General features: G+C 38.6%; 2 protein-coding genes across 6 annotated transcripts in view; both read left to right on the top strand.

Moving 5' to 3' along the window:
- The window catches only part of tada2b (transcriptional adaptor 2B), a 61,140-nt gene extending 50,591 nt beyond the window's left edge, over nucleotides 1–10,549 (top strand). Inside the window, exons 4-5 of the transcript XR_013288264.1 lie at nucleotides 341–408; nucleotides 10,536–10,549. The gene's annotated coding sequence lies outside the window, so the exon portion shown is untranslated. The remainder of the gene's footprint in view (nucleotides 1–340; nucleotides 409–10,535) is intronic.
- Nucleotides 1–24,479, top strand: part of sorcs2 (sortilin-related VPS10 domain containing receptor 2) — an 87,936-nt gene that overhangs the window by 40,249 nt on the left and 23,208 nt on the right. For all 5 annotated transcript variants that reach the window (XM_077543607.1, XM_077543606.1, XM_077543605.1 and 2 more), the window contains exons 2-3: nucleotides 341–408; nucleotides 10,536–10,635. In XM_077543607.1, coding sequence (XP_077399733.1) covers nucleotides 341–408; nucleotides 10,536–10,635 — 168 coding nt within the window. The remainder of the gene's footprint in view (nucleotides 1–340; nucleotides 409–10,535; nucleotides 10,636–24,479) is intronic.

Below are 24,479 nucleotides of genomic sequence, written 5' to 3'. Positions count from 1 at the left end.
GAGATGAACGGGAGTTCACTATATATTAAAACATTGAAAGTATATGGCTGTGCTCTTCTTGTGACACTTTGACACCTGAAATAATGGCCTGCAATAATGGGCATACCCATGTCTCCCATTCCCATTATTACCGACCATTAGCCTTGACAGCTTTGACCCGTCCCCAATAATGTGAATTGCGCTTTTGACCTGATTCTTACCAAGGTTTCATATGAAAAAAAAAAAACGGCTTGTTAAACTGATGGCTGAGCCAACACAGAAGGAGAAGCTTTCAAGAGAGGTTTGAAATGCAAATGCCGGCCAACTAAAGTTCTGTGTTTCCTCTCCTCTCCTCTTGCAGGTCATTCTCATTCTGACCAAGTACTACCACGCCGACTCCACCAAGGTGCTGGAGAGCTCTCTGTGGAGGTAGGCCCAAAACATTTACCTCCTTCCCATCTGTCATGTGATGACCTTATGTTATGCCCGCCGACTGTGGATCTTGTAAACGGCCGACAGGGCCCACCCATACAGTGTTGAAAAACATCCCGATGCGGTTTGTTCGGAGGCGAGGCGAAGCACCTGGAGGTCAGCGATGGCATCTGTTTGGGTAGATAATGTATCAGCGTGGAAAGGGGGGTCGAGTCAGGCTGCCAAATCCACTTTTTTTGCCTTTGAGCCCCCCCCCCAAAAAAAAGCATCCCACCAGCACCACTTCACAGTGAGAATCTTGTGCCTACATTCTCGTACAATATTAATTATCCCTTCCATCTAATCCCTTGCAGATGCGCCGATGCTGAGCCTCACCTTGCAGGTACATTAGAGGATTTCTCCTCCAAGAGAAAACAGACCGGGCATGGTTCATAACTGACACTGGCTAAAATTACTTTATTTTTATTTTTATTTTTATTTTATTTTTTTTCTTTCAGGTAGTGACATTAGACATTAGAGGAGACTTAATTCTCCTCCATTTCATAAGAGAAAACAGACCAGGCAGGGTTCATAACTGACACTGGCTAAAATTACCTTCTTTTCTTTTTTTTTATTATTATTATTTTTTTTGTATTTTTTTTACTTTCCCAGAGAGCAAATGTGTCGGATGAAGCGACTTAATTTATGCCATTCCAAAATTAATAATAATAATAAAATAAAATAAAAAGGATAATAATTAAAATTTTATTAAAATTATATATTATTATAATTAAAAATAAAAACACATTTGCTTTCTGGGAAAGTAAATTTTTTTTGTTTTTAATAATAATAATAATAATTTAAAAATTGTTTTAATAATAATAAAAAAAAATTAAAAAAAAGTAATTTTAGCCAGTGTCAGTTATGAACCCTGCCTGGTCTGTTTTCTCTTATGAAATGGAGGAGAATTAAATCTCCTCTAATGTCTAATGTCACTACCTAAAAGAGGAAAATATGAAAATATGCACATCATACGTACATGACTTCCAGGGAGAATTGTAGCAAAAGGGAGGCCACATCTTTAAAGCTCTCCAAAAGGGGGAATGGCATAAATTAAGTCGCTTCATCCAACACATTTGCTCTCTGGGAAAGTAATTTTTTTTTTTTAAATAATAATAATAATGATTAAAAAAAAATTTTTTTGGGATAATAATAATAAAAAAAAAAAAAAAAAAAAGGTTATTTTAGCCAGTGTCAGTTATGAACCCTGCCTGGTCTGTTTTCTCTTATGAAATGGAGGAGAATTAAATCTCCTCTAATGTCTAATGTCACTACCTAAAAGAGGAAAATATGAAAATATGCACATCATACGTACATGACTTCCAGGGAGAATTGTAGCAAAAGGGAGGCCACATCTTTAAAGCTCTCCAAAAGGGGGAATGGCATAAATTAAGTCGCTTCATCCAACACATTTGCTCTCTGGGAAAGTAATTTTTTTTTTTTTAAATAATAATAATAATGATTAAAAAAATTTTTTTTTTGGATAATAATAATAATAAAAAAAAAAAAAAAGTTATTTTAGCCAGTGTCAGTTATGAACCCTGCCTGGTCTGTTTTCTCTTATGAAATGGAGGAGAATTAAGTCTCCTCTAATGTCTAATGTTGCTACAATTCTCCCTGGAAGTCATGTACAAATGATGTGCATATTTTCATATTTTCTTCTTTTAGGTAGTGACAGGATGGATGATAGATAAATAGATAGATATTTGATTTGATGCACTGTGAAAAGATAGAAGTGGAGGAAGAAGAGGAGGATGAAGGGTGTATGGATGTGGCTCTAGGATGTTAGAAAGCTCCAAATGCTCAGTTTGGCAGAAAGTAAGGGGATGCAAAAGGGGGGGAGATTGAGAGAAAGTGGCACACTTTTTCATGCTGCTGACCCCCCAGGGGCATCTATGTCTCTTTCTCTCTCTCTCTCTCTCTCTCTCTCTCTCTCTCTCTCTCTCTCTCTCTCTCTCTCTCGCTCTCTCTCTTTCTCTCATGCACGCGCACACACACACTGGCTACAGTAGTGCGATTTCAGTGTTGCCTGAGGCAGAAAAGGTTGAAAGCAACTCAGAGCTCAGTCTTCATAAAACATGAAACGCACACATACTGTACATAGCCGCTAATCAAAATGTCCTGCTGGACACCCACACGCATGCACACACACGCGCAGAATCCATAGGCCACAGGGCGCCACATTCGCTACACTGTTCTTCTTTACTTTTCTTTGAATACATTTTTTTTTTACTGTTGATGTCATTGTGACTACGAGATGCTGCACCCGGAGAAAAAAAAAAGAAGCATAAGGATAGTCAACATTAAAGCCAAAAGTCCATTTTACATTCAGTTTGTGTTTACAGCCCTTGCCCTGCCACAAATAGAGGAAAAAGTGCCGCATTGGTTTATAATTGCCTTTTTATTTGTTGAATTTAACCTTTACTTATCCAGGTAAGGCAATTGACCACAATGAACCCGGTGCTCACTAGACTGTTTTTATTGTAAATTACCAGGATGCACCATGTATGTACTTGTTACACACACTAAGAGCACTGATGCGTGTGTTGGATAAGGGGGGAGTGGGTTCAAGGCTGGGCCAAAGCTGAAGGTGTCACTGCTTAATGTTCAAGAGCTGGTGTTTGGGAGGTGGAAAATTCACAACTTGTCTGTCAATGCACTAGAGTGTTTGTACAAGACACATTCAATGGGAAATAAAGGTCAACTACACATGGGTATGTGTACAGCGTATATATATATATATATATAATTTATATAAATATATATATATATATATATATATATATATATATATATATATATATATATATATATATATATATATATATATATATATATATGAAATATGGCCACACATCATTGGCAAGGTAATAAAGTGTGCGACAGTCACCCAGCTTCAATGTTACAGTCAATATAAAAGAATATCTTGTGTTTTATACGGGAGATATTATCATAATTCATCCCGTTATTACATCCCATAACAGCACTCAACCTTTTCCTGTTAACTCGGCACTTCATCTCCTTGTAGCTGCAGCATCACTCTTGTCTCATTTCCTGGCAACCGCTTGAAATAAAACACAAGCGCCCCCCCACCCCCTTGACTAAACTGACATAAAACATGACTCATAATAAGCGACACATTGCATGTGAAATATCGTCTTCTTCAAATTGATCCATCGGCGTTTGCTTTTCCACCAATGGACCTTAATACAGCACACATCAAGCTTAATGCAAGCCCCAAATCATCTCTCACCTCGGCAACAAGAAGCTTTTCATGAAAAGAAAAAAAGAAAAAAAAAGACAGCCAATGAGGGTCTAGTTGCATTATACTACCACCGCCGTTTTGGGACACTTGGCTCCAATTTGCGTCCTCTTTAGGCTGCCGAAAAAGAAACATCAGCGAGGATTTGCAGTAATCCTCTTTGCCTGATGCTTTCAGATAGAAGCTTCACGCCCCCGACTGTGCAAAGCCACACTGGCTTTTTTGCATAGTCCATAATCTAGAATTGTCCAAAATATCTTGAAAGATGGAAAATGAAGATTGTGGGGTAACCAGCTCAAGCCGTTGATTCAATTAAGAGCTGTGACTCATTAAATAGAAGCAAAAATTAACACTGTGAATTCATGACATAGAGTCCAAACTTTATTCTTAGTAAAACACATTTTTGCCTCCTATTTTCGCTTTCAATTCAATGGACATTGAGCTGGTCCTTCTGGTGTGTGCAGTAACACAGTTTGGTCACCAGGGGGCAAGCATGACACACACACACACCAAGAAGAGCTTCACAAACAACTGTTTGTTAGCATTAGCATTGTTAGCATTAGGCGTTTAATAGCTTGAAGGCTCTATTTTGAAGAGTTGTTCACTATTTGCCAAACTGCTGCTTGTGTTAAAGTGAGCTGCCAAAAAGCTGAATGAACGTTCAACCTGATCCTCATCACTTTATCTCTCTTCACATGTCGACTAAAACAAAAGCACGTGTTTTTTTTTGGGGCAGATTGAGCTCAAGCTAATTTCCCAACCATATCATCCACATGGATTGGTTTTACATGATTAATTAAAGCACCATGTCACGTGCAAATTGCAGTCACTGGGCATAAAAATAACAATAAGGGGTAATGAAATAAGGAATATTGTCACTGTGGGAAGGAAGTCCAAATATGGTCAACATATTTTTTTCACAAGTTATAAACTATTGGTCTGGTCAAGGACACGACGACACATGACTTGGGGGATCGAACAGACGACCCTCTGGTTACTGAATTATTTTTATTTTATTTTATTTATTTATTTTATTGCCTTGCTCACGGCTCTAAGACCTTTGAAAAATACTTTTAAAAAGTTGTAACGGCAGTCATTTGGCAATTTTTATTCGATTTTAAAAGAAAAATAGTGGCCAAAGTAAACCCATTTTGCTTTCTAACTTAATCTTGGTTGAATTTTCACTGTATAAATGGCCATTACTCTTCCATGTGCATCTGTTGCCTCCCGTGGGAATCGTCAACATCTTCCTCGCACGGGTCTGACACACGCAGGTGGTCGCCGGCAGTTAATTAGCTCATTTGCATACACTCAGCAGAGCCAGGAGGCAGGTTAATGACGGCGCGAACCGTGTCGGCCACACGGCGAGGCTGGAGGTCATTTCGGAACCGAGTTGGCATGTCGGCTTCAAAGGAGGATGTTGCGTTAACGTCGTAGTGTCATAGGTTCCATGTGGATTCGGTCGGAATCATTTCACACGTGCTGTAGCAAACGGAGGCATCATTAACTCATTCACTGCCATTGACGGGTATAGACGCCAAAAATTAATTTTAACTATTTCTATTAGTTTCACATTTTTCCCACTTTTGTTAAGAAGAGTATGAAAACCTAGATTTTTTTTTATTGTACATTTAGAACAGATATAAAATGTGTGATTAATCATGAGTAAACTATTGAAGTCATGCGATTAATTACAATTACAAATTGCAATCGTCTGACGCCCCTAATTTTTAATAATCTTTTCGTTAAAAAAATAATAATCTTGGTTTTCATACTTTTGTTAACAAAAGTGGGAAAAAAATTTAATTAATAGAAATAGTTAAAATAATTTTTTTACGTCTATACCCGTCAATGGCAGTGAATGAGTTAATTTGTCCAAATTTGCAGTCTTTTTTTTTTTTTTTTTGCATTATTTTCCCCATTACAAATGAGTAAATGTTAACCGCGCAGATTGAATGAATAAATATGTGCTTGTCCCTGACAGAGGACACACACACACACACACACACACACACACACTGCTCACTAGGCCTAAATAAAGCTGCAAAGCTAATTAGCTTATGGGCTTATTGATGGGAATGGTTGAACTTGATCAGCAGCGATCATGATCGCGTCTGCGGGTGACCCGGCTGAGCCTAATTTGCATTTCAATTTGCACCAATGGCCAAAGTATTGTGTGATATTTTGAAATACACTATATGTGATTCTTTGTTTTATGTTTAGTTTGATAGTAAATTTCAACAGGAAGTGGCATTAAACATCTTGAAGCCTCACTTTTGAAAAATTCCTTACGATCTGCCAAACACATTCACCATGCCCATCAATAAAGAAGAGGGAACATTTGAGGACCTTCGAATGTAATATCAACACAATGATTGAGTGTCCCTTTTATACCGCATAGATTCAATTAAAATTTTCTGGAAAAATAGGAATGAAATCAGTCAGACAAGCAGCAGTCAGTGTTTCCTGGTGAGTCTTCAAATTGCTTTCCGGTGCGAGACTCCCTGCGGATACGTTCTGGTGAAGGTTCACCTTTGACCCACAGACACGTGTGGGCGTAAGGGGAAGCTGACAGGTGCTGCTTTTTGCAGTGCACAGGTCAAATTGCTGTGATGGATCGGCACGCAAACTAGCGTTCTGGAGATTAGTTTGTGCCCAGTTTGTGTAGCACAAATGGCAGGGAAAACGGCTTAAACCAAAAATTAAGATTGCTTTGGCAATAAAATCAGGTTTGTAGTAGCTATGGCGACTCTATATTCAATTGTGACAGTAAATAACTTTGGCAATTATGCTATTAGATTACCTATAGGTGAAATTTAGAAATTAGCCTTAGCAAGTCTTAAATTATTGTGACAAAAATCAAGCAAGTTGAGCCGAGTCATGACTTAACCCTGGAGAACCCACGGGGTCAAATTTGGCCCCTATAAATTCTGCTACTCAAATAGCAAAGACCTTTTTTTTTTTTTTTTTTACAAATTTAACTTCAAAAGTCCAGAGTGCCACTTCTGACCCCTGCATGGGGCCATCTAGTGGATGAATATTGCACTTACATGAGCCAGAGTGGTGGTGACAAGATGGCTAAAATGCAACAAATAAAACCCCAAAATTATATTGTTCAATGTAGCTGTGTACTTGATTGATTATTTTCTTAAATACTAAATAGTTTACTGACAGTTTTTGTTATTCTGAATTTTTGAAATGATACCCCTAAATCCCAAAGGGTCAAATTTCGCCCTAATCCTAAATTAGGGAATAAATTGAAAAAAACATTGAAAAAACATATACCCTGTATTTCGGTGTTCAGTGAATTTATAGCAGTCATTTAATGTATAATTCATAATTTTCCAAAGAAAAAAAGGGTTCTTGGGTTCCGCAGGGTTAAGCAGTCTTTCTTAGCCACAATACATATTCACGCATTAGCCACTTTGCACTTTGTTTCGGTACTTGAGTCAGCTATCTCTAATAGCTAATTCGATAAAACTACTAAATGAATCAATGTACGAACCAAATTTTCAAACCATAGTCTGAAAGTTGAGTTTCCTGAATCCCAAGTAAAAGTCAAATCAAGTCGTTAAGTCCTATATTAGACCTCAAGTGAAGTCATGTGACTCGAGCCGAGTCACCCGACGTTCCCATTTAGCAACTTTCTGATCTGTCCTTCATGCATCCATGCTGATGGTGGGGGGCTTCTACAATCCCTGATAATGAACAGCTTTTCGAATTGCCGGCCAAGTTCGGTTGCTCCTTTTTATCTCCTCGCGGCGGCGATTTCGCGCACGCCAACGCCAGAGTCCAAATTCACACGTTCAAAGCATACACAAACACGCCAAATGTTTGGTGTGAAGTGAAAGATGAACGTGCGCCGATCAGTCACTCGCCTGGTTTATGTCTCTGGCGGGACGCGGCGAGGACAGATTGACTGTCGCGCGGCGCCTGTGAGGGTATTTCTTCAAGTGCAAAGAGCTGTCGTGAGGCCGATCCGTCACTGGAACGAGCGTAAAGTGGCACCAACACTTTTTTTTTTTTTTTTTGCCTGAGCAATTACCTTTGCCGCTGTGAGTCAAAAGCTCCCCTCGGCTGCTAATTCGTCACTTCCTCAATGAGAAATATGCGTTATCATGTAAGATGGACTAATGCTGACACAAATGCTTTTAAGAATCAGGATCAGTGAACACTAGCCCGAGGAGCGAAGAATTTGACTATTGGATCTGGCTTGTCAGGGAGAATGATGCCCTCGCATGTGGGCAAGGAGCACCACAGCCCATGATGCCCTTTAGCAGCATCAGATTCCGCCCAGAAAATTATTCTTCAATGTGGGGATACGACGAATGACAGGTGGCCCGCCAGGCCTATAAAGCGCTGGGGGAAACCCTGATTTTGGATTTAAGGCATTTCAAGTCATTCCAAAGGGGGGTCAAGTAAGTCAAGATACCGCAGTGCAACCTTATCAACCGTCAGGCCTGACTCCTACTGACAGGACCCGACTTTGTTTTTGGCCGTCATCTGCTGGCTCCCGCATGAGCGACCTTGACGTCCTGTATGAGGACATTACACTCGGAATCAGCGCCTGTCGTCTCCCTAAAGTGCATCCATATTTCTCGCTCTTTCTCAAATGAAAGAGAAAAAGCAGCGGTTTGGCCCTCGGCGTCTGGCTCACAACAACTTTTCCTCTCCGTTTTTCATGCCGTTTTGATTTCGGCTGCTCGCTCTTTTTATCCTCAGGCTTGATTCTCATCGTTTTAGCGCTCTTGAAGAGACATTCCCGAATGAAATAATGACACAAAAATGGAAGCCTAATGGCAATCGCAGTTGTGCATTGCTACCTCTCTCGCACACATTATTTTTGCATTTCAAGCACTTTCAAAGGAAATCCCCACACTGGATTTAAATAAAGTGGAGCTGCTTTCTTGGAAATAGCGCCTTGTTGTTTGTGGTTCAATAAAACGAAACAGCTGATGTGACATTACCCGATAAAATGTTTGTTGTAGCAGCACGTAAGTGTCATGGCCGTGTGTAAAAACCAAGGGCAACACAGTACACCAAACCACAGGAATACTTGGAAATAACTTTTAATCACTGTGTGACAAGCCCAGTGGGCGAGTAGCTACGCAATTAACTTGAAAGTCCAGATAATAATCTTCTGAAGATTTATTGACAGAAAGAAAGAGTACACAGCTGTGGATCATTTTCTGCTGGATGCGGAAGAAGGTATAATCTGTCCAAAATGGTTCCTAATCTTATACTGCCTTGGCTGCATCCCCAGCCCAGGTCAGTGACAAAGCGACCCAGCTCAAGTCACCTATAGGCCTAATGTAACAGAACCCACACTGGTCAGGACAGAAGACTGAAAAAAAGGTTTCCTGGGAGAACGATAAGTTTAGGGACAGAAGACTGACTGCGGGGTCTTAAGTAGTGACCGTCGTTAGGTGTGCAAGGGTCAGTGGCTGTCTGTAATTTGTCTGTGATTTTCCAGTTCCGTGCAGTTGAGCCACATGGCTTGAAAAAAGAATCCATCATCATTATTATTATCATTATTTTTGTTATAGGATGACTCTTAATCAGTGTTATTAGAGGCATCAACAATCCTAAATTACTCACTGAATCCACCTTCCTTTGTAATCTTCATATCAGCAGCATCTTTTTATGATGTTTTTCTTTCTTCCACACATTTACCTGATTATTCTACATTATAGACTGAAATGACTTTGTTGATGCTTCGTAATGGCTGAAATTGCCGACCAGTGAGAGACTAAAAGCCATCATTGTGCTCTGAGGCGAATAGAGCTCATCTATCGCGAGTGTAATGCGTCGGCGCAGGCATGGCGTGACGTCCGCAAGTGTGTCGTATTGAGTTGTCGTTGACGTCTCGCCGTGCAAAGGAGTCAAATCATCTCCTTAACCAGGCTTCATGTGCGAGCGAGCTCATCGTGTTCTTTCCTCAAGGCCTCTCCTTCCGGGCACGGCTCTATTTAACGCCGCCTGCGGCCTTTGGATTGCTGCGCAAAATAGAAATGCACACACATTCTCCTATTGATACCTCCGTTTAAAGTAATCCACGGTAATCCTCATTTGTTGCTGGCAGACCGGGACGCTCGCCAACATTCGACTGCCAGCGCGATTGTATCAGCTGATTGAGTAGTACGATGAACAAAGAGCTTGTCGGCCTTTTTACAACGGTTTTGAACAATGAGATTGATTTTATGTTTGAACTTTTTAACTCTTGTAGGAAAACGATCCTTGAGTTTTCCGCGTGTTCGTAATGTTGATTTTCTGAATCAGACTGGAGATCGGTGAAACAGGTCCTTCGAAGGATTTATTTTGCAGAAATTTCTGGACACAGACAAGATACAGCCAATCGCCGTGTGTGTGTCCCCTCCTCCCACTTGTAGTCATTCTTATACTTTCAGCAACCCAGCCCCCAAAAAGCCCCTCCCCCTTCCTCTTCCTCCTTTGCTGCCCTTAAGCCCCCTCCCTCTCCAGTGGCGCCTCTAAGTCTCAATACAGACAAGATACTCAATACACATTGACAGATAGCCGATTGATATGGAAACACAGTGAGCCAGACAACCAAGCACCAGTTTTACAAAGGAATCCTTTTTAACACATTTTCTCCCCCAGAAAATATGGTTAGTTACGTGAGATAAGAGGAAGGAAGAATCTTCAAACGTTCCGTCACATTATTACGCTCATCAAGCTTTACTGAGTAGCTTAAAACCGTTATGACTAAATCTAAACAGTTATAACTAAAATCAAAACAGTTAGAATTAAATTGAAACAGCAGAATGTCAACACTCTTTAAGACAGATGTTTGCTCATGTTGCAGGTCCACCGACTATGGCACCACTTACACAAAACTCAACCTGATGCCGGGGACCACCGTTGTGGTGAGCAGCTTCTACATCTGCCCGACCAACAAGAAGAAGGTAGGAGTCGTCATAGGTACTGAGTTACGGAACCAAATCAGGATAATATATTTATTTTGTCCTTATTTTCAATTGTGAACGATTGTTGATGTGATTGGTCCCGCGATAGATGTGACCAAATTGGACCAATGTATTTACCTTCCTGTCCAAGGACAAATAAATCATGTGGGGGGGGATGCTGGGGTACGAGATGCAATATGCCGTTGACGGCTAATCGATGAAAGGCTGTCACATGTGTGCGACGCGCAAAATGGCGTTCAGAGGTGAAAGAGGACGAAGTCAAGGGCGCCCAACAAGACCCACATTGCATTGTGATGTGCACGTTCTCGTATGACATCATCTATCCGTCCATTACTTGTCAAATCGGTAAAATTACCGAATTAACAATACTGAGCTCTCCAGAAGAAAAAAAATAAGAAAAAATAAAAAATAAAAATAAATAAATAAATTTTAAAAAATAATAAAATAAATCTATCCGTCCATTACTTGTCAAATCGGTAAAATTACCGAATGAACAATACTGAGCTCTCCAGAAGAAAAAAAATAAGAAAAAATAAAAAATAAAAATAAATAAATAAATTTAAAAAAAAAATGAAAAAAAAAAAATAATCTATCTGTCCATTACTTGTCAAATCGGTAAAATTACCGAATGAACAATACTGAGCTCTCCAGAAGAAAAAAAAAAAGAAAAAAAAAATAAAAATAAAAAAATATATTTTTTTAAAAAATGAAAAAAAATAAAAAATAAATCTATCCGTCCATTACTTGTCAAATCGGTAAAATTACCGAATGAACAATACTGAGCTCTCCAGAAGAAAAAAAATAAGAAAAAATAAAAACTAAAAATAAATAAATAAATTTTAAAAAAAAATGAAAAAAAATAAAATAAATCTATCCGTCCATTACTTAATGCGGCAGCTTCAGGTCAACGCTGGAATTATAATTCAAAGTGCGGATTATGACATATTATCTTTGACCTCGCGTTCACCCCTAACTTGTATTATTGTTTTCCTCCTGTGTCACGCTGGAGGCCCACTGGGGCATATATAGATCGGCTTGACCCGCAACTGTCATGTGGATCAATAGACAACTTGTGATGGCTCACCCTGGAGGGGGGACTTAACTCGCATGTAATTGCTGCCCTATGTATTGACTAAGAAGAAGAGCTCTTTGTTAATCTGTCGAATTGCATGCTTGATGTATTTCAAACCAGGACGGTAGTGGCAGTGGTGGCTAACTATTCCAGTGTCTGGATTTAAAGTCTGGACCGGATCCATATATAAATGAGCTCATGGTAGCTGTGCGCCTTTACAACATGTTAGATTCTTTCCTCAGCCCAACTGGAGATAAAAGTGACAGCGGTTGCTATCTGATATTTAGATTCACCAGTGGGCTTGACGTGATGAATATCTTGACTTTGCCGAGCGCATTTGTCAAGGTTGAAAAGCGGCCCGTGCTCGAGCGTGAGCGCAGGAAGCGTACGTGAGCAAGTCTGAGTGTCAGACTGAATGAAGAGACATGCTTTCCTCTCGCCCCTTCCTCGCTAGATGTAAATGAGGGATGAAAATTGATTGAACACAAGCGATTAGCATGTGCGTTGTGTGCGCGCGTGTGACAGAATTGAACGATTGTATTGACGAAAGACCAGACGGGAAAGACCGGCTGATGACTTCCTCTGGAGGCAAGAATGTCGCGTTAAAAGGCGTTTGGATGTGCACCTCATTTGCATACGTGCACCTCATTTACATACTTGCATAAGTACATTGTTTTGTAGTGGGACTGCACATGACAATGACCACTGTAATTATTTGTTACCAAAGTGTGAATTGGGCATGGATCACGTTAAATACAAATAACAGGGGACTGCAAATTGAGCCTTGTGGTACACCAGCTGCTGTGATGAATGATTAATAGCAAGAGATAAATATTTAAAAAATGACATTTAAAAACTACCTAACTTAAAACTACTAAAGATAGTTTCTCTTTCCTCAGCAAGTAACTGTAAAAACCTCAAAATATTCTTTGAATTTTTTTTACAATTTATATATAAATACTACAAAATAAATATAAATATCGTATTTTCCAGACTATAAGTCCCACCTTTTTTCATAGGTTGGCTGTTCCTGCAACATATACATGAAAAAAAATATACCAGGGGTATATAATTTCACAGACAGCCACAAGAGTGCACTCTAGACTTAATATGACTTTTATACTCCAGAGCGAATTATGTAGGTTTTTTTCTACCTAATTATGCATTTTTGGCCGGAGCGACTTATAGTCCGGAAAATACGGTAAATAAAATATAAAATAAAATATAAATACTTAAATTTCTTGTTTAAATCAAATTTTCCTCTCAATTTGTTTATATTAATGTACTCTTCCTTTCATGAATTTTCCTACTTTTTTTTAAACTCCAGTTCTTGCAGTGTAAAACGGAACACAAAGTGTCCCACATGAACAGAATGTCTACTCACAGCTCGCCTTCGCCATCAGTCTAGTTTTCACTCCAGCCGGCCTCTCTCAATGCGGTGGCGAGAAATAGTGTGCGAGTGTGACGGGAAGAGCGCCAGTGATAAAAAGGCAAAATCTACAACTGTAAAATTGATCTTTTTCTTCTGCTTTGGTCATGTGTATGTGCATGTCTGTATGTGTGTGTGTGTCTGCATATAAATTGATACATTTGCCTGGCTACCAAAAGACATTGAATTAGACGTTTGCCCGTGCACGACATAAATTCGGGCCAACCAGAGGTGGTCTTCAAGCACAACATGTGGGATTCTAAGTGGAAGGAAAGCAGAGTATGTTCACTTTTAAAGTGAAGGTTATTTTTATTTTGAGCTATATATAGAGTGTGTGTATGTGTGTTTGTGTTTGCTTTTAAATGGGATGTTAGGAGGCGTAGCCTCCCTTTTAGCTGGCAGAGGCTTTTGAGGTCCCGGACTTGCATTACACGCGCACACACATGCGCACTTGCGATTGAGCAATGTGGTTGCCGTGGTAACAGACGTGCCGGTCCGAGCTGCGTCCATGCTAATCTCCTCGGCTGTCGCCATTGTTTCTTGAGTATTTTGGAAGTCTCTCATTGGCTCGATTGATGAATGTATGAGATTACATGGTTTAATAATTAAGATATCATTTTTGTCCATGTGTATGGAGGACCAAAACTGCCAAAATAAATAAATGACTAAATAAACGACTTAAAGTGAAAATAAAAACAAGTACAAAAAAAATTGAAAATTAAATTAAATTAAACTGGAAATAAAAACAATAACAAAAATATATATATACATTAATAAATACATTTGTATCTAATTTTTGACTTGCTACTTGAGTTACTCGACAAGCCGAGGTGACAGTGGACAAGATAGTCGTCCATTGCTGGAGCTAATCTCCATTCAAGTCAGCGAGACTTCCTTGTTTGCTGAGCCGCTCACTCGACAAATGAAAGTCAGTTTGCAACGGCGAAGTCCAACCCAAGACACGCTTATGACCGCCCCTTCATTTGAATAACATTTCGTCCTGGCAATAAGGACCAAAACGCCCCAAATTAAAAAATAAATAAATGACTAAATAAAAAAATAAATGATTAAATGAAAATAAAAACGGTTATAAAAAAATATAATTCAAAAATTAAATATGAATGTGTATATATATATATATATATATATATATATATATATATATATATATAGTTGTTTTTTATTTCCATTTATTTATATATATTTTTTATTTAATTTTTGAATAATATTTTTAATATCTGTTTTTTTACATTTAATTATGTATTTCTTTATTTAGTCTTTTTTTTTTTTTTTGGCAGTTTTGGTCCTCCATACATGTGGGGTTGCCATCCTTACATTTATGACTTTGACTGTGTGGCTTTTTAAGGGGAGGTCTACCACCCCAAAAAAATTCTTGACAATTTTATGTTCTATGCACCCCCCACTAGTCCAAATAATGTGTTCTGGTTAACTCTTTGACTGCCAGACGTTTTCAGAAAAGGGATGCCGTGGGTGCCAGCCGATTTAAGCATTTTTGACTGATCTTTCAAGGTCCATAGAAAATTATGTGTTTGGACTATGGAAACACACATACTACCAAATGAAAGATTGGACTCTCATCTTACATCAGAACAAAAAGTTTGTTTCTACCTTATTCCGTTTTTCAGTAATCAACAATAGAAAATGGTTAGTTTCACCTCTGTTTTGAAAAAAAACCGTATTTTAACGTCTTTGGCACTCCTCCATAGGATTTTACTAAACGTTATTTAACGTTTTTGGCAGTCAAAGAGTTAATATTGCATTAGTGGAATATGAGTTAAGTAGCAAAATCCATCAGTTTTTATCAATATTAGAATCTAGAAGGTGGCCATTTTGCCACTTGCTCTCGAGTGAAAATGACATCACAGCTGCCCAGGTCTCAGGTAACAACCAATTACAGGTCAGCTTCAGAAAACAGGTGAGCTGTGATTGGTCGTTGCCTGAGCCCCAAGCAACTGTGATGTCATCTTCAGTCGACAGCAAGTGGCAAAGTAGCCGCTTACCCCTGAGATGGATAAAAACGGCTGGATTTTGCCTCATAACTCATATTCCAAAAACCTGAATGTCATGTTTACACTAGTGAGGTCACATATAACATATTATTGTCATGAAATGTTTCAGGTTGACTTCCAATTTAAAGATGAGGCGGCTCCATTCTGCATGTTGAGCGACTTGGGATGGATTTTGCTTGACTTTGACACCTATGCTAAAATTGGACAGATGTCTTGAAAATGCCTTTCTCTTTGAGTCCAACCGAGGCCATCGCACTAGCCATCTTTTCATCCTCGCGGCTTTTGACAAACCAATACCCCCCCCCCCCCCCCGTGTCCTCTGTCGTGTTCCCACTTGACCACCTTGGCACACAAACATGCCGCAGGCACACCCACATCATTCAGACGCACTCCACTCCTGACGGCAAACTGTCAGCGCCGTGCCCGTCGAGTGGTCTTGTCATCCTCGGCCTTTTGAAGAGCGCACCGTGGTGACGGGTAAGGGGAGGAGACAGGAGACAGGCGATGAAGAGGAGACGGAGGAGAGTTGTGTCTATGCGCTGGTAGAGGACAAATGAAGAAGAGACATTGTTGCATTAGTGGAAATTATCAGTGGTGGGTTGTTCTATTATATTATCTTATACATTATATGTTATGCTAACATAAAAGTAGAATTTTTTTTTAATTAATAGAAATCTGGTTGCATCTTTTAGTCAACCATACAGTAATTTCATAATAATTCATCAAATTGAGTTAAAATTAAAAAGATGTACTATACTGTAAAAAAAAAAAAAAAGGATATTGATTTGTGTTGAGGTCATTTTTCTGCCCCTAGATGGCATAATTGCATTTGTAAGACATAGGTGACAGCTCAGTGCATTTTTCTTTTTATATCAAGAGCTATCTAATCTTTAACATGGAGTAAATTGTAAAATACAACTTGACCCCAGTCTCCACAAATATATGTATTGTCGTTAAATTTATTATTGCAAAATTTGGACGCGGGCGTTTTTTTGCTGCGTTGCGACTGGAATTCCCCCAGTACAGGCTAGCCAGGTAAGGGGCGGTCATTAATCGCACGTTAAAAAAATTAGTGGTGTTAAAGGTACTTTAAGTTAACTCCAAAAATAATGCACTAATGTTGACACCCCTACTAGATTCAAATATTTGTTCTATGAATTTGTTCTATTCGTTTCATTTCGTACGATTTTTGGTCCAATCAGATTTCAGCCTTTATGTTGTCATGTCAATCTTTTCGGCTTAAGGCATTCAGAATCAGTAGTTTTTAAACATTATTAGCAATGGGGATGTTCTTGAGCCAATCAGATATCAAATTCATCTCCTGGGATAAAAACAGCATTTTACTGTACTATAATTGATTGGTAGGTGCAAAGTTATAAGACTAGCAATAAAACATTATGTGAATGATGATTAGGACAAATGTATTGAAATAAAAGTATATATTTTGTTTTATAAATATAGTGGACTAACAGTGAAAGTTGCCAGAAACATAAATAAATGACTATGAGGGAAAATACGCAAATCTGTACATTTAATAGTGAATAGCGAATCTGTCGAAAGGCGACCGCATGTATTTCCTTTCTTTAAACTGAGCGACCATGCCAAATTTCTGCAGTTTCAAAACACAAGGAAGAATCCGCTTTTCCTTAGAGCAATCACTTCTTCCTAATAGCCAAGCAAGCCCCATTGAATCAATCAGCATTCCATCAACAATAACAAACAAGCTGATAGCTTCTGAAGGGCTCATTTCATGCTCGCTGAGCCTTCACGGACAACACGGCGTCCTCTTGTTGCCCATCACCTAATTACCCCTTTTTGTCGTCTGCTCACGAAACGGCACTGAAGTGGCTGAAGTCAACGGCGCGGCATGTAATGGCACTCTTGTAGCCACAAAAGCGATCCCAGATGGAGTAAGCGTGGCAGAATCCCGAATCACAGGTTTTCTTTTTTTTTTTTTTTGCCCTTATCAGCTGAATTGAACGCAAGCTATTTATGTATTTTTAGCGGAGCGCTATGTGAGGTCGCTCAGAGTTGAGGGATAATAAAGAGGAGTCAGAGCCGCAAGAAGAAAACTGCGCCGAGGCTAATGAGGCTTCGTTAACGCCGGGTAATTGGCGCTTTAACCTCGGACTCGCCGGCAGGGAGGCATCATTTGTGTTCCGCCGCCAAACGCACTTCAGGTCGCCAAACTTGAAAAGAAAATGGAAAGAAGAAGAGAGGGAGATTTTTGTAAAAAAAAAAAAAGAAGAAGTTCTAATCAAAAACAAGTTGGCATCAAATTGATTTTTGCTCTCTTCACCCAATCAGCACACTTGAATGCTTTGATCGATGGTTTCGGGAGACCAATAAATGAGCTGCCAAGCCAAGACAAACTAGGGTTGAAAGACTTTTTTTTTTGCTTTTGCTTTTTTATAATCTCGAGGCTTGAATGAAAACATATTCATTTCTTTCAATATGCATGCAAGATTAGCACATACAGTAAGCAGGGATGTGATTTTTCCGCTAATTCGCGGAATTCCGCTTTTTTTATCTCCCCCCCCCAAAAAAAAAATCCGATTTTTTTTTTTTTTTTAGTAGTTCATTGTGTATGCACATGACTCCGACAGATAACATCTTTTGCTATAACAAAGACATTTGTGGTATGCTCTAATATGAGTTACTTTTCATTTGGTCATGATACAATTATTTGTTCATGAAATTTGAACTCTTCAACATTATTTAGATGTTAACTTAGTAATCACATTAGTTAGATATGATGATATTCTCAGTGATAGTTTTTAAAAGCAAAAGCAGTCCAATGTTTTTGAATGTGACTGATTTTGAGTTGACTAAAACTGCCATTTTATATGGGATAGTTCAATATACATTGAAAATTTATGCTGTTGTTTTGTCTATTTCTTTGTCGTGTGAGTGCATTGAAAGTACTTAAAAACACGGAAAACCCATGAGCTCCGGGGGGCTACGTCCCCCTTGTCCCCCCACCAGCGGCCCCCAGACCCCGGGCTAAATTTTCAGATAATTTCACTTTGGTCAAATCACATCCCTGAGTAAGTATTTCATTTGAGCAATGATGATGACATGTCAAATCGGTAAAATTACCGAATGAACAATACTGAGCTCTCCAGGAAAAAAAAGTATTTCATTTGCATTTTGATACTGTATGGAGAGAAGCTTTGAAGTTTCAAACATTACACAGTTGGGACTTTTTTTCAAATTGTTTTGGAAGAAAATCTACGCGTCATGAAAGATTCAGGTGGTTTCTGCATTTTTCAGAATGTCGGAAGGACAAACATGACCTCATTCTAACACGAGTCTAAAAAGTATCAAGTAAGACAAGGCGCTCCAAATGTCGCCATGACGCTTTGTTAGCATGATTCAAATTCTTCAAGTCTTCACCTGACAAAACCAGCTCGGCCTCCCTCCAACGAGCCAAATAATGAGCAGCTCGCAGCTTGCCGGCTGCTCGCTATTCCGCCAGCTGCGCGCAACTGCAGACGTCGGTTTCTAAAAAAAGAAGAAAAGAAAAAATTCCGCTCAACGAAGGTATTCGTTTAATTCACTTCACGGCATTTAGCTCGTAATATTGTCTGACTCTGTGGCTGGTTGTCGACAGCACATGCAAACAATGCATGATTACAAGGCTATGCTTTGCATTTATGAATATGTAGTAGTTTACCTGCAAGTGCGAGTGTACATTTGCATCTTTTCATGGCTGCTGTGCTTGTCGGTACATGCGGTATATACACCGGCAGCTAAGCTAGCATGACAACTGATTTACCACATAAACAATTTCAATCTACACTTGTAGCCCTTACTATCGCTAAAAAAACAATTCTTGTTAACTGGAAAAATAAACAAACTCTGAATATCGACCAATGGTCTAACCTCCTCATAAATCGCATTTTAATGGAAAAAATATCTGCCTCGAATAAAAACCAAATATCAAAATTTATAGAAACATGGTCTACGTATATAGAATTTTTTAACCTAATTCTGGTTACTTAATTCTGTCTGTTAGCGAGAGCCACTACATCGTGATAACTTACATTGATGTTTCTGCATTTGGCAATTTATTATTATATTACATTATTAGTATGGGATTTTTTTTTTTAATGGGCTTTAGGTGAACTGATGAATACACACACGCTCGCACGCACGCACGCACACACACACGCACATACACATACTCACCCACATACAAAAAAAAAAGTATATATATATATATATATATATATATATATATATATATATATATGTGTGTGTATATATATGTATATATATTTAAAAAAAATAATAATAAAAATAAATTTAAATTTTTTTTGTTTATTTTTTTTTTTTTTTAAAAAGGAGAGCAATGATGATGTCAAATCGAATGAACAATACTGAGCTCTCCTTAGAAAAAAAAAAAGAAAAAAAAAAGCTAAGCTAGCATGAGTGCTACTTATCATTTTGACCTTATAAGGTCACGTCCAGCGAGGCTTGGCCGCTTGCTTTCACTTTCATTTCACCTCAACCTCTCTGGGAATTATTCCTTATTATTAATGTGATCTGTACAACTGGGAAAAAAAAAAATCAAAAAAGTCACTAAAAGCCTACTAGAACATCAGAGGTTTATATGGAGTTAATCAGAGCCACTTTAAATGGTGAGCTAACTCCCAGTTTTGAGTCATTTCATCACATCTGTGGAGTGTGAAAGCTCTCTGTTTGATTACATCGCCATTTTTTTTTTTTTAAGTATCTGATCAATTGATTGACTGATTGATTGCTTGCACATGTGAACTAGCTGGCGGCTCCTCCGCAGGCAGCCTGACAGTCTAATTAGGCTCGCCGCTTCTGCTTAGAGATGATTGGCAGAGGCGTTGCTATCACTGACAACATCCTGCTGCCTCCATATGGCTGTTGTCTGTCAAAATACAAGAATAGATGCCATTTATTCCATATGCCACATTTATTTTGCCTTTCTTACGCTGGCCTAATTCATTGACGTTGAGACGTGTGCTGTGACTTTTTGCCCCAATGTGGATTAAATTGCGAGCTGTCAAACTTAAAAGACGCTGTGCTTTTTTTTTTTTTTCTGAATCCTCTCAGCTGCCTGTCTTACTGTCTGCCCGGTTTGTTGGTGTTTATTGGAGGTGGACATTTCACCATCGTTTCAGCAAAGGGATTGACTTCTCGTCAGTCACGCCCACTGTCTCTGATTGGTTGTTTTCTTGGACGTGGTAATTTCTTTCTCACCAAATTTGAAGCGCATAATGGAGTCAGAGAGGGCTGATTTTATGTCACTTTTAACAAATGGAGTATGTCAAAAATTGATTATTTCAAAATTGCTGACTCCTCCTTCAAACGTAAAAACGTGCCCAGGACCAGGACTAGTTGTATCACGGGTAAGTTGTCACATTGCAATTTTCGACAAATGACAAAATGGAATACTCGTTTTCTTCGTATAAATGATTAGGTGTTAGAGAATAGCATATTGTGAGCTGACATGAGTGCCAGTTATCTGTTTTGTACAACCCAAAGTAAAAAAAAAAAAAAAAATCAACTTGATATATTTTGAAACAGGCCTTGTACATAGACAAATTCTAACAGCAAATCATGTTGACTCGTTAGAGGAGAGATTCAGACATCTGGTCAGGCCTCAGTCACTGCTCTGTTTTAAGCTAACTTTAAACTAGAGCAAGTATTAGCCAACATTGTTGTTTGGGGCAACTTGTCTCAGTCATTTTGGGGTTTGTTGTCACATAGGCAAAGAATTGGCCAATGAAAAATGCACTTCTGACAACTTGGTTTACGTATGCCAGAATTGTTTTTCAGATGATAAAAAAGGAAATTAATTTGCTATATTCTGCTTCATTGTTTATAAATTGATTTTCCTTTTTTTTTTTTCTGGAGAGCTCAGTATTGTTCATTTGGTAATTTTACCGATTTAATATGTCATCATCATTGCTCTTTTTTTTTTTCTTTTGTATGTGGGTGAGTATGTGTGTGTGCGTGCGTGCGTGTGAGTGTGTGTGTGTATTCATTAGTTCACTTAAAACCTATTAATTGATTTTCCAGTTGTTGGAACTACATTATGCCCACATGTTAGGATTGATCAAAGTTTAAAAACTTCATTTAAAAAAAAAAATTCAATTTAATCTCAAATTTCCAGTTTGTTGTTGTTGTTGTTGTTTATTGTTACATACACAATGAATGCTGCGTACTGCTAAATGCAGTGTGAAAAGGGCTTCATAGTAATAAGCTTTTGTTTGAAAAGTATAAAGTGGTGAGGCACGCTCGACCTTCAGCTTTCGTGTGCGTTATCTCGATGGGACGATTGACATTTCGCCGGGGATTTTCTCGCCGCCTCTGTTTGCGGCGCCCGAAAGTGCCGCCACTCGAGGCGATGATGACGATAATGAAGTCTGAGAAGCGGCCTCCTGTGACACATGTTGTCTGAGTGGTGCATAAACACGTGGTTATTTTTTTTTTTTTAATGGAAGTTGTACAATATGTCTAGAAACTGTGCTGGTTCGATGCGATTTTAAGTCGTCGGGGTTCATGTATGGCTCACTTAGCGGTTGCCACTGGTTGTTTTTGTGTGTGTGTGTGTGTGTGGTGGTGGGGGGGGGGGGGGGGGGGTTTGCTTTTAAGGGCAAGCGGTGGCTGTGTTGCGTTCAATATTTCAGGAGCGACAAGGCTGTTTGAGAGAGGTCGTGCGTAGACGCAAAATAAATTGAGAGTGGCCGTGATGGCGACTCGAGGTGAACTTGAAGTGAACCACTTTGCCCCCCTCAGCACGGGGATGACAAATAATTGAACGCGGGCCTTCAATAATTCAATTCTGAAACATAGAAAGGAGGGTTAAATGGTTTAAATAGACGGACACTAAATATATCTACAGGATTTGGACTCACTTGCACCACATTAGATATACATCAATAGAATTGAAAATGGAAATTGTGGAAAGGAGAGATTTTATTTACTTTTGCATCCCTGGCACTAAACTTGGGTTCATTATACACCAATGCATGTTTAATTTTAAGACACCAATTAAAGCCATATATCAGCACCCATGAAGACTGCTGGGATGCTTATTTACACACAAGCGCCACTGACGTTTATCTTATGGAAAAAAATTATCCCTAACCCTTTAAGTCGTCAAAATGATGGTAAAATAATTGTGCTTTCGGGTGCTTTGCGCAACCTTGATGCTAATTTAGCCAGATGAGCAAAATCTAGTGCTGGTGAAAAGCTTGCTTTTGTCTCAAATCTGTGTTGCTTTATCTTTATCAAGCAGAAACAGTGTTTTCTGATATGCAGCCCTCCATATTTGGAGGCTCATTTGAGGCCTGGCTGTCACCGTCTTTGTTTACTTGGAGTTCATAATGTATTCCTTTAGTCATGAATAATTTCTATCTTCCTCCTGTCCTTTGAACAAAACCTCGCACTTGTTTTATTTTTTATTTTTTATTTTTTTTTGTGTGTGCATGTTTTCATCAGCCTCGTGCGAACTCAAGCGTCCACAAATCGCATACATTATTCAATGCGGCAACCAAGCCCCAAAAAAATGTGACCCTATGAGATTTGTTTCACGAACCCCCATCTGCCCAACCCCCAATGGCTGCACATTTTTGCAAAAACTCTGCGGGATGGCTGCTTTGATCATTATCATTTCCCCCTTGCGTGTGTGCGCGTGTGAGTTGCATAAGTATGATTGTGTTCGCTCGCTGACAGCCAGTGGTTAGTCCATGTGTGTGTTTATGCAAATGAGTACTTAGAGGTGTGTGTAAGCCCATATGAAGGCGACCCCCTGCTGTTAAACGCTCAGGAACAGCTGGTTGCGAGCCCGAAGTCTGCCTGTGCCTTTTTGCTTGTCTATTATGTCCGTTAATACAAGAACATGCGTTACATTGCCACATGACGCTGATGCTACTTTCCCACATCCGAGGGTTTTACAACAGGTGCAGTGGCAGCCTGACTTTACCCATTAAAATGATAGCGAGTGGTATTAACCTGATTATTTTAATTAATCGCATGACTTCCTTAGTTAACTCACAATTAATCACAAATTTTACATCTGTTCTAAATGTACAACAAAATGTACAAGTTTTCATACTCTTGTTAACATAAAAGTGGGATTTTTTTTAACTAATAGAAATATGGCTGCATCTTTTAGTCAATGATACAGTAATTTCATAATAACTCATAAAATAGAGTTAAAATTAATAAAAGATGTACTGTACTGTAAATAAGGAGTGTGATATTGATTTTTGTTGAGGTAATTTTTCTGCCACTAGGTGGCATAGTTGCATTTGTAAGACATTGGTGACAGCTCAGTGCATTTTTCTTTTCATATTAACTCATTCACTCCCAGCCATTTTCACTGAAGCAACCCCCTTAGTGGCGTTAATGGAACTTTAAATTAACTGAAATTTAACACACCAATTTTGACACCCCTATTTTTTTTCACTCAGTATTACAATCTCAATTTAATATGCAATTATTTTTTCAAGGTATTCTTTTCATGTATCTTTTTAACTAATTCAACCAATCAATTAATATGAATTACTTTTTTTTTTTTTTCTTCTTCAGGAGAGCTCAGTATTGTTCATTCGATTTGACATCATCAATGCTCTCCTTTTTTTAGAAAAACAAATAAATTTAAAAAAAAATTACTAAATGTTTTTTTTTAATATATATACATATATATACATATACACACATATATATATTTTTTGTATGTGGGTGAGCATGTGCATGTGCGTGTGTGTGTGTATTCATCCGTTCACCCAAAGCCCATTAAAAAAAATCCCATACTAATAATATAATATAATAATAAATTGCCAAATGCAGAAACATCAATGTAAGTTATCACGATGTAGTGGCTCTCGCTAACAGACAGAATTAAGTAACCATTAAAAACAATTAATATGAATTACAATAAATAATATTTAGTAGAGACCGATAAATCAATCGGCTGATTTTTATTTATAACACAGAATTCTATACCATACATAACCTTGTATCCTAAAATATATCATTTGTTCATGAGTCAATTAAATTGAATTTCAATTCGACCAATAAAAACACAGCTTTTTTATCTTTATAAAGGTAGAATACCTAGACGTAGCCGGAGAATGTGTCAACGTATGAATGATGAAGTCAGCACCTGGCAGTGTAATGAAAAATGACCCTGAGGCAGATGATGCCGTCTCAGCCACAGTCTGCTTCCTGTCTGCCCCCGCCCTCATCTTCCTTTCTGTCTCACCGGCTCTCGTATCTCAAATGTAGTGGCGGGAATTATGCCGCT

This window comes from Vanacampus margaritifer, chromosome 15 (genome assembly GCF_051991255.1).
Source record: "Vanacampus margaritifer isolate UIUO_Vmar chromosome 15, RoL_Vmar_1.0, whole genome shotgun sequence".
NCBI lineage: Eukaryota > Metazoa > Chordata > Actinopteri > Syngnathiformes > Syngnathidae > Vanacampus > Vanacampus margaritifer.
Note: the sequence above shows the minus strand (reverse complement) of the source record. Positions and strands in the feature narration are given on the sequence as shown.